The following is a 15134-nucleotide window of genomic DNA, read 5'->3' as shown; positions in this document are numbered from 1 at the left end:
TGTACCATCCTTGCATCCCTGAGATGAATCCCACTTGATCATGGTGTATGATCCTCTTGGTGCATTTTTGGATTTGGTTTGCTAATATTTTGTTGAGTATTTTTGCATCTATGTTCATCAGGGATATTGGTCTGTAATATTCTTTTTTGGTGGGGTCTTTGTCTGGTTTTGGTATTAGGGTGATGCTGGCTTCTTAGAATGAGTTTGGGAGTATTCCCTCCTCTTCTATTTTTTGGAAAACTTTAAGGAGAATGAGTATTATGTCTTCTCTGTATGTCTGATAAAATTCTGTGGTATATCCATCTGGCCCAGGGTTTTTGTTCTTGGGTAGTTTTTTGATTACCGCTTCAATTTCTTTGCTGGTAATTGCTTTGTTTAGATTTTGTGTTTCTTCCTTGGTCAGTCTTGGAAGTTTGTATTTTTCTAGGAAGTTGTCCATTTCTTTTAGGTTTTCCAGCTTGTTAGCATATAGGTTTTCATAGTATTCTTTAATAAATCTTTGTATTCCTGTGGGGTCAGTCGTGATTTTTCCTTTCTCATTTCTGATTCTGTTGTGTGTTGATTCTCTTTTTCTCTTAATAAGTCTGTCTAGGGGTTTATTTATTTTGTTTGTTTTCTCAAAGAACCAGCTCTTGGTTTCATTGATTTTTTCTATTGTTTTATTCTTCTCAATTTTATTTATTTCTTCTCTGATCTTTATTATGTCCCTCCTTCTGCTGACTTTAGGCCTCATTTGTTCTTATTTTTCCAATTTTGTTATTGTGACTTTAGACTATTCATTTGGGATTGTTCTTCCTTCTTTATATATGCCTGGATTGCTGTATACTTTCCTCTTAAAACTTCTTTCACTTCATCCCACAGAAGTTGGGGCTTTGTGTTGTTGTTGTCATTTGTTTCCATATATTGCTTGATCTCTATTTTAATTTGGTCATTGATGCATTAATTATTTAAGAGCATGTTGTTAAGCCTCCATGTGTTTGTGAGCCTTTCTGCTTTCTTTGTACAATTTATTTCTAGTTTTATACCTTTGTGGTCTGAGAAGGTGGTTGGTAGAATTTCAATCTTTCGGAATTTACTGAGGCTCTTTTTGTGGCCTAATATGTAGTCTATTCTGGAGAATGTTCCATGTGCACTTGAGAAGAATGTGTATCCCATTGCTTTTGGATGTAGAGTTCTATAGATGTTAGGTCCATCTGTTCTAGTGTGTTGTTCAGGACCTCTGTGTCCTTGCTTATTTTCTGTCAGGTGGATCTGTCCTTTGGAGTGAATGTTGTGTTGAAGTCTCCTAGAATGAATGCATTGCATTCTATTTCCTCCTTTAGTTTTATTAGTATTTGTTTCACATATGCTGGTGCTCCTGTGTTGGGTGAATATATATTTATAATGGTTATATCCTCTTGTTTGACTGAGCCCTTTATCATTATGTAATGTCCTTCTTTATCTCTTGTTACATTTTTTGTTTTGAAGTCTATTTTGTCTGGAACTAGTACTGCAACACCTGCTTTTTTCTCCCGTTGTTTGCATGAAATATCTTTTTCCATCCCTTGACTTTTAGTCTGTTCATGTCTTTGGGTTTGAAGTGAGTCTCTTGTAAGCAGCATATAGATGGGTCTTGCTTTTTTATCCATTCTATTACTCTGTGTCTTTTGATTGGTGCATTCAGTCCATTTACATATAGGGTGATTATTGAAAAATATGTACTTATTGCCATTGCAGGCTTTAGATTCGTGGTTACCAAAGGTTCAAGGTTAGCTTCTTTACTACCTTACTGTCTAACTTAACTCGCTTATTGTGCTATTATAAACATAGTCTGATGATTCTTTATTTCTCTCCCTTCTTATTCTTCCTCCTCCATTCTTTATAGGTTAGGTGTTTTATTTTGTGCTCTTTTGTGTTTTCTTTGACTGCTTTTGTGGGTAGTTGATTTTATTTTTTGCCTTTAGTTAATATTTGGTTGGTCTGCCTTCTTTGCTGTGATTTTCTTTCTCTGGTGACATCTATTTAGCCTTAGGAGTGCTTCTGTCTAGAGCAGTCCCTCTAAAATGCCCTGTTGAGGTGGTTTGTGGGAGGCAAATTCCCTCAACTTTTGCTTGTCTGGGAATTTTTTAATCCCTCCTTCATATTTAAATGATAATCGTGGTGGATACAGTATCCTTGGTTCAAGGCCCTTCTGTTTCATTGCATTAAATATATCATGCCATTCTCTTCTGGCCTGTAAGGTTTCTATTGAGAAGTCTAATGATAGCCTGATGGGTTTTCCTTTGTAGGTGACCTTTTTTCTCTCTCTAGCTGCCTTTAATACTCTGTCCTTGTCCTTGATCTTTGCCATTTTAATTATTATGTGTCTTGGTGTTGTCCTCTTTGGGTGCCTTCTGTAGGGAATTCTGTGTGCTTCTGTGGTCTAAGTGACTATTTCCTCCCCCAGTTTGGGGAAGTTTTCAGCAATTATTTCTTCAAATACACTTTCTATCCCTTTTTCTCTCTCTTCTTCTTCTAGTACCTCTGTAATGTGGATATTGTTCCGTTTTGATTGGTCACACAGTCCTCTTAATATTCTTTCATTCCTGAAGATCCTTTTATCTCTCTCTGCATCAGCTTCTCTGCATTCCTATTCTCTGATTTCTCTTCCATTAATGGCCCTTGCAGCTCGTCCATTCTGCTTTGAAGTCCTTCCAGAGATAGTTTTATTTCTGTATTCTCCCTTCCAACTTTCTCCATTAGCTCTTGCATTTTTATCTGAAGCTCCATCAGCATGGTTATGACCTTTATTTTGAATTCTTTTTCAGGAAGATTGGTTAAATCTATCTCCCCATGTTCCCTCTCAGGGGATGTCTGGGTTATTCTTGTCAGTATCAAATTCTTCTGCCTTTTCATCGTGATAGAGGTAGTCATAGGCAGTTGGCGGGTGTGTCAGCTGGGAGAACAAAGTTCCTTCCTGCTTGCCAGTCGCCTTCCCTTCCTGCGAGAATGGCGACCCCTAGTGGCTTGTGCTGGGCAGCTGCGCACTGACAGGGCCTCTGTGTCTGGCCAGTGCAGTGGAGGAGGAGGTTCTGTGTGGCTGCTGTGGGTGTGGCCACTCTCAGGCTGCTGCTCTGCGCGGGAGGGGGAACGGGCAGGAGGCTGTTTGTTGCCGTGAGGGGCCTCAGAGCTGCACTGCCGCCCATGGGGTTAGGGTGCCCGGAGTTCTCTGGGATTCCCAGCAGCTGGGCTGAGTGTGCCAGGACACTTCTGTCCAGCTTTGAGGCTTCTGTCCCTTTAAGACTTTCAAAAGGCACTTGCTCTTCTTCTGTCCCAGGGGCGCTGACTGCGGGGACCCACTCACAGGTTTTACTGTTCCGTGCCCCTAGTACCCAGCACCCCACACACTGTGTGTCTGCTCTCCAGTGCGGATGACTAGGGCTGGGTGTTTAGCAGTCCTGGGCTCCCTCTCCCTCCCCGCTCTGACTCCTCTCCTCCTGCCGTGGAGCTGAGGTGGGGGGAGCGCTTGAGTTCTGCCAGGCCGTGGCTTGTATCTTACCCTCTTCCCAAGGTGCTGGGTTCTCGCAGGTGTGGATGTAGTCTGGCTGTTGTCCTGTGTCTTCTGGTCTCTCTTTTAGGAATAGTTGTATTTGTTGAATTTTCAAAAATATATATGGTTTTGGGAGGGGATTTTTGCCGCTCTACTCACACCGCCATCTTGTCTCCTCCCCAATTACAATGTATTTTTAAAAGAATCAAAGGGCATATAAATAATTCTATTGTGTTTTTTAGTCTTTTTTCTTTATCCACTATCATATTGGGGGATACCTGCATGAAAGAAAACCATTTTGCTGAGGGCAGTTTAGTTAAAGGGATGAGACAAAGCCAAGTCTCCATCAGCTGCCTGCAGCACTGATGGGCCTGTATCTTGTCATCATGCAGCGTGGCACATGGCTTTGCCCAGAGTGGCTAACACTGTCACCTCTCTCACATATATGATGATTTGCCTTTTAGAACCCAGCTAGAGCCCAGGCCCTTGACCCTTCCAATTCACCCAGTTTGAGAGAAGGAAGGGAAGCTAACATTTTCTAAACACATCATAAGGGCCAGGTGCTGGGACAGTTAGCCTGTCTTTGATTCTTCAGTGACCCCCCTATAGTGATGCATCTAACATCCGAAACACCTCACCCACCATCTTAGACTTTTATTCTGATAATCCCAAACCTTAATTCTCTCCATCACTTAGGTTTTACCAATTATTTCTCAAGATACAATTATTTCTCAAGAATTATACTATTTTTTTACCCACTAATAATTATGTAATTTTTATCTTGCTTTTTACCAAGAAGTACTGAAGGTGATTTTTAAAGTAACCCACAAATAACCAAGATAGCACACATTAAAATGGGGGAAGAAGACAGAACGAAGTGGAGGGAGACACAGCCCTGAGGTGATGCAAGGGGTCTGCATGTCCCTTATGTGCTTTATTCCCTTTGCTAGTGAAGGGCGCTGGGCTTTCTGCCAACACCACCCCCGATCATCTCTTCCGGTCAGGCCCTAAGAATTTGGTACAGGCTCCATTAAGGATAGGTCATCTCACTTTGACATTTCTCAAAACTCCTGCATGTTGTATGTAGAAAAAGAGTGCAACTGACTTTAGTTTTAGAAAACAAACAAACAAGCTTATTCACTATTTTGTGTCATAAATTGTGCCAGACACCATCTTTTTGGTTAATCTCTCTAATAACCCAAAGAAGTAGGTTGTGTGCTCGCTCTTGTAAACATGTAAAGATACTCAGGTCGGAATAAGAAGTAACAGCTGACAGCAAGGGAGGAGAGACCAGCAATCTCCACGGAATAATCCCTACAATTCAGGACTGCTTAGCAAACAGCCCCATAGCCTCATTAGCTCTAGAGATCTTAAAAAAATAGAGCCCAGCACAATTATGACATTTGTTAAATGACCCCACATTATCAAGAACAGCTTAAATGATGTTTAGTATATTCTACTTATGAAAGCAAAGGAGTGCTTTAAGATTTTCATTCGAACTTATTTTACCATTAAAAGGGAGGCAGCATTATGGTATTTAGAAATGTATCTGACTGGACTCATGTTTGACACTGACTCATATTTGACACTGCATTGCCCCTGTAGAGGTTAACAGACATGACAGGAGTGAGAGAAACTGAGCCATGCAATGGTCTAGGTGAACCGGAAAATTGGAAGACAAAGTTTTTGCGAAGTTCATTGCAAAAATGCAAAGAAATAGTACACCTGTTTGAAGTCCCATGCACTGAAAATAAGATCTATTATAGAAACATATATGTATTAAATGTGTCTTTTGCATTTAATTAGATGTGGACATGAGAACTTATTTCTATGATGCATAAGTGGGGACTAAAAACACATGTTTTAGGTTTTTTAAAAATAAAAATTTTTACTTATAAAGATTTTTTTTGCATTTAAATTCTAGAGAGAATTGTGTCCAGCTGTTTGTCTGTCTACAAATGTGCAATGAACTAAGCTAATAACAAAAAGCAAGTAATTAGCTAGATTCATTTGGCTTTGATATTGAAAAATCAAAATGGTACATCTAAAAGTATATAAAAATTGAGAATGTGGGAAAGATTTTTTTTAGCAGCTTTTACTCAGTTTTTTAAATTAAGGTATTATTGATATATACTCTTATGGAGGTTTCACATGATAAAACAATGTGGTTACTACATTCGCCCTTATTATCAAGTCCCCCCCCCACACCCCATTGCAGTCACTGTCCATCAGTGTAGTAAGATGCCACAGACTCACTATTTGCCTTCTTTGTGCTACACTGTCTTCCCCATGACCCTCACACCATGTGTACTAAACATAGTACCCCTCAATCCCCTTCTATCCTCCCTCGCCACCTGCCCTCCCACACCCCTCCCCTTTGGTAACCGCTAGTCCCTTCTTGGAGTCTGTGAGTCTGCTGCTGTTTTGTTCTTCAGTTTTGCTTCCTTGTTATACTCCACAAATGAGTGAAATCATTTGGCACTTGTCTTTCTCTGCCTGGCTTATTTCACTGAGCATAATATCCTCTAGCTCCATCCATGTAGTTGCAAATGGTAGGATCTGTTTCTTTCTTATGGCTGAATAGTATTCCATTATGTATATGTACCACATATTCTTTATCCATTCAGCTACTGATGGACCCTTAGGTTGCTTTCATATCTTCACTATTGTAAATAGTGCTGCAATAAACATAGGGGTTCATAATGTCTTTTTGAATCTGATTTTTCTCATTTTTTTAAAATTAGAAAAAGGACTTGTAAAAATTATAACATACAGCATTTGAAAGTCATTCTGAGCACTGAACAAATGAAGTGTTTATTACATCTTAAGGCGTATATTGACTTTATTGACTTTCTTTTAAGAGAATAGATATTTTTAAGGTTTGTGTAAGAAAGTTGTAGATAGAGAGTAGATCTGTAAAATTTTGTTCTGAGTGAAATTTTGTCTTTCTTGTCTGACATGAGGAAGTAGAATGGAAGCCGTTAGATTTGATACCACGGCATTGTTTACTTGTCTAAACATGTGTTGTGTTGTGTTAATTGAAGATCAGAGGATGAGGAAAGACAGAAAAGAATATTCCCTTTCTGCAAGTTTACTGGGTGTTTCCCACATAATAGGCCTAAACTGTTCTTCTACTCTTCTCTTTCTGTATGTTCATTCACAAATGCTTATATTTGCGCCATTGTGAAAATCCATCTGCTTAACAGTCTTGCTTTTTCTTTGGACTTGTTCCTTGTGCTTCAGGTGGGCCAGCCATGAGAGGCTACCTTGTGGCCATATTCCTGAGTGCCGTCTTCCTCTACTATGTGCTGCACTGTATACTATGGGGAACAAATGTCTATTGGTAAGTTTCATTTTGCTATTTAAAAATAACTCTCAGATTTTCAGTACAGACATGCAAATGATATTAGAGGGTCCTATCAAAAACAAAACAAAACCTGTAACATTTTGAACCTTTTCCAATTTTCCATTATAAATTGGGATTTCACCATTCTGGTATCCTAGACATTATACCTCTAACAGTTTAGAAACTGGTAAGCAACATCTTGTTATTGAGTTCAGTGAAGCAGTGAAGTGGATCATCTTTGAAACATCACATTTTTTATATAAAAATAGTTTATCTCCTCAAATTGATGGAGTGATTTCTCAGACTAACTTGTACTGACTTTAGAGCCAAAAATTCTTGGATAAGAGATTGTTGATAAACTACCAACACTACATATGGTTTCTTTGTTTGAAAATATTTGTGAATGGTGATATATGTAAATTTTGAAACAACTTTGAATTGAGATGTCACAGGTAGTATTATTGTGGAGAAAACTTCTAAATATGTTTTTAATTTTTCTCCCTATTGTCAGTCTTTTGGCTAGAAATAAGTTTTGATGACCTTTAAATCCTGAATGGATAGTAGTATATGATACCAAAATCATATTACAACTTCCAGTCTTAGCAAAGGTTCAGTAATTTTTGCCAAGTAGATCCTAAATCATGTTTCTAACTAGATTAAAAAAATTGTTTCTGCATTTAATTTCATCACTGGTTGATTGAAAATCATTGTCATCCTCTTAATGGAAGGAAATTAGGCAATTGGCCACTGGAAAAATCCAAAGCCAGGTGGGTAGATTTGGCCCTAAGGTTTCAGGTTTTAGGTTTTAGACTTAAATATGAGCTAGAGAACTTATGACTCTGATTATATACTATATGAGGATTATACCACAGGGATCTCTCCCTCCATCTCTGCCATACAGGAAGAGAAGAACAGGAGAAGAAAGCAAGAAGTTTACTAGATTGCTATTTCCTTACAAATCCTATTGTTGGTCAGAGGGGAAATGATACGATGATGAAAAGGCTCTGAATTCGGCACAGTCTTTTGTCATCAAGATTTAAGAAATGTTCATGTCACTCCTGTGCTAACACATCATTCTGGTCACAGGAAGCACTGCGGGGAGTTACCTCACATAGGTGTTTGTGCTGTGAACTTGCTTCCTTAAAATTTATTTAAGACAGGTAATTGTGTTCTTCACAGCCACCCAAAGTTTGTCTTCACATATCCTAAAATAGTTCATGTACTGTTTTAATAGTCTTAGAAACCCGGTAATAGTTTACTCTTTATTTTGTCCTCCAATTAGAATTTGACTTTTATGGCCTGATGTGCTAGTCCACCATATTTATGTATTTTCCTTAGATGTAAACTAAAGGATTCTTGCCATTTGTGATACTCACAGAAGATGTTTTTCTGCATGAGGACTTTATTAGCCTCATAGTCAGAAAGCTAGCAGTCCTAACTATTGGGATTTTGCACCAAAAAAAATTGAAATTTGAGTCTATCCATGCAGGGTTTACATTATCTCTTTTCATTTGAATCCTGTGATTTTAGAAAAAAAAATTGATTGGTTTTCTTTCTAGATTATTCTTCACACAACTGATGATCATTAATGTGCTGTTATATTAAGCAGTTTTCCCCTTTCCTGGCTCAGTCTGGATCCCGTCACCCTGTCCCCTTAATTTGTTTTTGTTGTGCTCTGCCTTGGTTCACAATACCCTTTTAAACTGTGGAGACAAGTGCTCCATTCAGGAGGCCCACGAGGGCCCAACCCGTGCCAAGAGTAGAGGAGAGTTAGATGCGACTTGCAATAGTGTGATTTGTGGAGTCTCCCCATTGCAGGGCAGGTCTGTGGAAACTGCAGGTCACTGTTTCTGTGGTAGGTGTCCCCAGGGGCTAGTAAGCCATGTGCTGTAGGGTGAGTTGGGTTTCCCAGGCTTGCGGGGACTTCTGAAGAGCCAGACTGGTTGCAGCTTCTGCAGTGTGGTAATCCTAGCCCTTTCTGAGGGGTCCTCCGTTTTCTGCTCAATGAACCACTTCTGGGATGCTTGTCACCTCAGCGTTTTCCACTCTTTTGCCTTGCATCCGTGAATGCTCGAATGTGTGCAGGACTTAGAAAAGGAGCTATCATACCTCAGAGGGTGCTGTGACCTTTAAAGTCAATTTTCGTTTTCTGTCTGAGAAGCTTCCCAGTGGTGGCACTGAATGGGTTCCTCGAGCATTTGCTTCCCTTTGGGCAGGCTGCCTGGTTCTGGTTTCTGACTGATACTGTTTTTGTCTCATAGGGTGCCACCTGTGGAAATGAAACGAAAAAATAAGATCCAGACTTGTTTATCAAAGCCAGCTTTTGCCTCACTCCTGAGGTAAAAATAGAACAGCAACTGTGACATACAAAATGTTCAAAATGTGTTTGTAAATGTTTTCCACACGTGTTTACTTTTTTCATACAAATCATACCAGTATAAAGCGGACACTCTGTATTTAAGGAAGACGTTGAATATCATGTCTCTTCTTGTGGTTTCAGTTAGAACTAAGCCACATATATTTTCAGAAAAGGCATTGAAGAACTCAGTCTGCCCAATATTCTTTTCACTCAGGTGAGATTAAAGAGGTCTGTTTGCATGTGATCATAAAAAATTGGACTGTTCTTTAGGGCTTTATCTTTCCCCTTGTTCTCATGTTCTTTTTCACCCTTGTTATTTTGTGGCTTCTTCTCCCCTGCCTCTAGGTTCAACTTCAGTCAGAAATTTTTTCCTGTCACTGGTTTGTAATGAACGACAGAATGTAAACAATGACTGTTCACTCTCGTTGTTGGGACTTGTAGAAAATTTACTATTTCATCCACAAGTATTCTCTTCTGTCAGCTTAGCTTTGACAGATTGCTGGTCAAAATGCTTCTAGATAAATACAAGTAAATGGTGGTCTGGTCTGAGCATGTTTAATTATGTAAAACAGGTATAAGCTTTTCAGCATTTTGTCCATTAAGGATAAAAAATTCACATTTTCTTTTCTTATATTATTGCACCTTCCCATTACTCCCTTTTAACCTTTCAAGACTACAGAACCCTTTAAAGTCAACCAGCTCTCTGAAAAACTGCAGATACATACAATATTTCTGTATATAAATACCGTGGCTGCTTGAGTCTCTCCAGGGATGTGTGTCTGCTTAGGGTCACAGCAGAATGAGAATGGTGGTTTTAAACTTTTTTGACCATGACCCATAGTAAGAAATACATTTTGCTTTGGAAAACTGTATTCTATTCTTTTCATTTTTAAAAATCATGCTGATCATTACTCACAAAAATGACTTCATGAGCCACCTACGGGTTGTGGATTGCCTGTTTAAGATGTTACTTTAGAATAAAGGTACTCTGACTTGAGAAGAGAAAAAAGGTATTTCCTTCCTGAGAAAATCCAAAAGGGTTAAAGTATTTATACAAGATTACTCAGCAGGTGTCTAAGTGTAGAGTGCAAGTGACAGGTTAGATTCTCATTTGTCATGTGGCTAGTATTCTCTGGGGGCAATGCTGTCTCCTCTGCCAGTGCCAGTCAGAAGGTCCACAGGGAGGCCTGGAGGTGTGACCTGCAGTGCTGTAAAGGGGACACTTTCCTGAGAATTAGGCGTGGGTGTGGTTTCAGCTTTGTCAGATAGGGGCTAGTGACCCCCCAATCATATCACGTAGTTACTTCACTTTTCATAGCTTAGTTACTTCTAAATGAGTGGACTTTTCCTTCCTTTTCAGGCTTTGGTCAGAGTAACAACAGACATGTAGTATAATATGATACATTATAATGGTATGTAGTACAGTGTATAATTATTACAGATAAGGCCGATACTGAGCTCCTACTATATATGAGACATGATGCAAAACAATTATTTCATTTTAGAAATAAAATATAAGTCACCTAGCATAAGGTCTGACTGACATAAATAGACATTAGTCATTAGTCACCTTCATTGTCACCCCCACCAACTCCAAAGAATAGAGTCCTTTGTTGCCTTGATTTCAAGGTGGGAAGTCATCTATGGTTCGGTTTCCCCAGGAAGACTGGGAAGATCTTGAGTCTCCTCTTAATCTTAAATCAGGTGGCTTAACACTTCCTCTTCCCAGGGCAGATACTGAACTTGGGGATCAACCCTGAGGCAGAAAAGAACCTTGCCAGGTGGTCTGGACCCCAGAGGCTGCTGTCACTGTCACAACTGAATCTGGGACACACATCGAGTCACAAACAGGAAGGGCTAGTCTTCCACCTGTTTCCTCATCCGAACAGGGTGTGAATTCTTAGCTCAGCTCTGAAGACTTTAATTTAAGCCTCTGTGCTTTACTCAAGGCTCGGCTGCTGAGTGGCAAAGCCAGGATACAACTGAAACTGTTTCACCACTACTCTACTGTTGTTTATTTCCATTTTGTCACATAGCCTCTAACACCCAGGGCCTCTCTGATCTCTGCCTTCAGTTTTCAGACTAAGAAAGGGCAAAGCTGACATGGCAGGAGAAGTGGACTCACGTGTGAGGGCCTCAGGGTAAGGATTAGCTTGCTTTGCTCTGTAGCATCCTCCTGGTAGGTGAAAATAGCATTTTACTATGAGTTTTAACACCTATTCCTTCTCTTTAATTAAAAAACCTTTTATTTTTTTCTACTTAATAATGGTCCCATAAAGAATTCATTTAGAGGTGAAATTCATTCGATCATTTATTAAACATATTTTGCTTGTCTACTCTGTTCCAGGCACTAAAATTGAGAAAAACAGAGTTTCATCCTACCTTCCTCATCTTTTTCTTGTCTAAGCGAGTACCTGAGTGGCACAGGGAATGACCTTAAGGACAGAGCAGGCAGTAAGAAGACAAGTGCTCATAGTTCTTGTTCGTGAATAAATCTCAATGACATCAGGAAACACAGTTCTAGCTGCATCTAACTTTTAATCAATTTACATTTTCACAGCTACACAACTTTACACATATGGTACTTTTTAACTTGGGAGAGGCTTTGCATCAATACTCTTATTTTCTCCTATTTCTTCCATTGTTCTTCCTGAATATGGCCAACAGTTTGTCACTTGGTGTTGGTTTCTTTTTAAGTTCTGTCCCATCTTCCCTCACCTCCAGAAGCTGCTACCTAATTTTGGTTCCACTCTCTGGAAAGTGTTTCCATTCCTGGTTGTGTAGTTCCATTGCATATCCCATTCTATGTAATATCTAAATAGTGTTTCAGGTTATTTTTTACAGACTTTAAAAAATAATTATACATTCATATGTAGTCAATATAACAATATGAATGCTATACTACAGTTATTTTCAGTTGTGATTTTAAAATCCTGCAAATACTGTAGGCATTTGGGAAAATCATTCTTTATCCTTTTCTTGCAGGTTTCATCAGTTTCACCCTTTTCTGTGTGCAGCTGATTTTAAAAAGATTGCTTCCTTGTATGGTAGTGATAAGTTTGATTTGCCCTATGGGATAAAGACATCAGGTCAGTGATATTATTCTTGCTCAGCCCTATTAAATACGAGTGATGTTTGATGTGAGTGACATGTTTATATAGTTTTTTGGCTTTTTAATCTTTCTGCTTCATAATGATTCCTTAAGGATATGATTTGGAGGTGGGATGAAGGAAATTGAATTTTAATATATAAATCCTCACTTCTTTTGAGGCAGTGTAGAGTAAAAGAATAAAAAAGGAGATTTCTTTGTTGTTGAAAAACTGCTTTTTACGTTTATGCCACTGTATTATTCACAGGGTCTGATGCCTTAACTTTATTCTAACTTAGAATTCACAGGATAACCCTGTGGGTTAACTTCCTCCCAATCTCCCAATTTCACTTCTTCACCATAAATTTAATTTTATTTCATCAGCAAGTTCCGGCTACTTGATCAGTCTTTTTATTTAATCAGTGGATGTTTTATTTTTGCTAAATTTTGAAAGAATTACTCTGACTACTAATGATGACACAGTTTTCTCTCTGCTCATTGATAACTGGCCATACCCTTCTTTATCTTCTAAATTTTTGAGAGACCTTAGCAGCTCAGAAAGTAATGCCTACAGTTTTCTGAGTTAGATTTTGCTTATTCAACTGCTCCTGTGTGTGTGTGTGTGTGTGTGTGTGTGTGTGTATTTTAAAAATATATTCAGAGAATTTGATACTTTAATAGGTTTGAACTTGCTGAATATTTTTTATACTGTCAGTTTAAAGAATCATCTAATATTGCTAATCTTTGGGTTACTTTTGTATGATTATCTTCAGATTAAGTATCTTATTTTTCTGGTATTGTTGGGAAGTGTCCTTAGGGCATTTACCATTTTGAGTATGCCAATTGAATAGTGCTGGCTAATTGCAGTTGGATCATTAATTTTCACCACACAGTAAATCAAATGTGGCCTTACCTGTTTGGAATGAGTTTTGGGGAGGGAATGGGGTGAGGTGTCTTACTCTGTACCTAAGAAGCCATGATTGCTTTTATTCATAATAGTCCATTTATTTTCTAGCGGAGTATTTTCGACTTACTCTTTCAAAACTGCAGAGTTGTGATCTATTTGATGAGCTTGACAAGTGAGTTTATTTCCTTGTTTTTGTTTGACTTTTAGTTTAGCTAAGGTGGCTTGAAATATGACCCCAGTGTAAAATGTATTCACGAAGGAAAATTCCATCGGTATTTGTGCATAACTAAAATGTGTAACAGTTTTTCTATGACACTTGAAATAAACAAACTATAAAATTAATTTAGAAGCTGTATGATTGGTTGGTTTAAAAGTTTGCAGAGTCTTGTTATGAACAAAATTACTTCCAAGTCACAACATTTTTAACACATATTCATCTTTTCGAAGTTGATGTTAGTGAGGGATTAATTCATATCCCTTGTTAGTCAGCTCAGAAACTCTGTGAGCTGTTTCCCATACCTTCCCATACATCTTCTATACTTTGTATGAGAATCTTTTCTGTTTCACTTGAATATTGGATTTCAGAAGCAGCTCCCTCTCTTTTTATTCAGAGTTATATTTCAGGGAAGCAAACAGCTTGCTTAGATATATATTTTTTGACTGCAAAAGATAATTTAGTTTTTAGAAAATTTTGGTGTCATGTTAACCCCCTAGGAACTAAATTGTCAAAGATAAACTTCTTAAGCAGGTAGACTTACTTTACAGAGGTAGATGTATTTCACAAAGTTCTAAGGTATGCTTTGGAATATGGCTAGTGGTCCAGTGGGATTATATGGGCAGTCTGCAGATATCAGGCCTCCATTAAAAAGGAAAATGGCAGAATTTCCCATTTTGCCCAAGAGGACAGAGGTGCTCTTTGGTGGGTGCAGAAATGGCAGTTGTGGACAGGATGAAAATGGTGATTGAGTTTACAGAACAGAGCTGGAGGAGCAGTGCTAGGTTTTGTCGGAATTTATCTCATTTTTCTCTGTTGGAGACCTAGATCATGATAGTGTCAACTGTGTAGTAAATGTGGGTTCATTTCACTTTATACTTGTAATTTAAAACTATACCATCAACCTAATCAATTTCAGTTTTTGATTTCATATCAACTGCAACCATATTTTGATTACATATCAACTGTAACCTCATTTGTAGAACATTGTTGTGTGCAGGCCTTTGACAGATACACTTTATGTCAATTCTCCCTAATTTTTACAACCACCCTGCAAAGTATGCTTGATGATCTCCATGTTTTAAATGGAGAAAATGAGGCTAGGCAAACATAGATAGTTTGTTACAGCTAGTAGATGCCAGAGCATTTAGGATGTGAACTTAGAGAGGGCCATCCAGTGTCCAGATGTCTGACTTCAGAATGATAATGGTTATTATACCTTAAATATTTGCAGCAAGTGTCTACAAATATTTGCAAAGATCCTTGACCCTGTAAATGTGAGTTACTGTCAGAATTCTTGAGGGTAAGTCCAAATAGAAGTCTGTAGAAGGTTCATGCTTGCCTGGTTTTTATCTTAGGACTAGGATGTACTGTACTGGGCTGCTTGCAGGACGCCTTCTTGCACAGGCTCTTCATCCTCTGTGTAGGCCTCTGGCGGGTATTTCCTTTCTTCTTGCTGACTCAGTTCCGCTTGCTCCTTACCCTTTGCTCTTTGTCACCTAGAGTAACCCCCATTTGCGCCATCACCCTATGTCAGGTTCTTAGCTCACTGGTATTGGGAGGGAAGTGGGTGTGGGTGGTGAGGTGGGATTGGAAATCATGCTGATTGCACAAGAGCCCTGTAGTCTGAAGTTGGCAAGAGACTGAGGTAGAGTAAAAGTACAGTCAGAGACTCGTCAGGTGTTGAGGGAATGGTGAATATCCTTGTAGGC

At 38.8% G+C, this 15134-nt stretch overlaps 1 protein-coding gene across 10 annotated transcripts in view; it reads left to right on the top strand.

Moving 5' to 3' along the window:
• ST3GAL6 (ST3 beta-galactoside alpha-2,3-sialyltransferase 6) overlaps positions 1-15134 on the top strand; it is a 103771-nt gene that overhangs the window by 57284 nt on the left and 31353 nt on the right. For 8 of the 10 annotated variants that reach the window (XM_073231776.1, XM_073231775.1, XM_073231777.1 and 5 more), the window contains 4 exons: positions 6752-6851; positions 9116-9193; positions 12199-12302; positions 13317-13380. In XM_073231776.1, the coding sequence (XP_073087877.1) occupies positions 6763-6851; positions 9116-9193; positions 12199-12302; positions 13317-13380 (335 nt within the window). In that variant the 5' untranslated portion in view covers positions 6752-6762. Of the gene's footprint in view, positions 1-6751; positions 6852-9115; positions 9194-9291; positions 9428-11015; positions 11355-12198; positions 12303-13316; positions 13381-15134 lie in introns of those variants that run through there. The other 2 variants (XM_073231778.1, XM_073231779.1) reach the window with 2 other exon arrangements.

This window comes from Manis javanica, chromosome 3 (genome assembly GCF_040802235.1).
Source record: "Manis javanica isolate MJ-LG chromosome 3, MJ_LKY, whole genome shotgun sequence".
NCBI lineage: Eukaryota > Metazoa > Chordata > Mammalia > Pholidota > Manidae > Manis > Manis javanica.
This window is presented reverse-complemented; position numbering and strand designations above follow the sequence as displayed.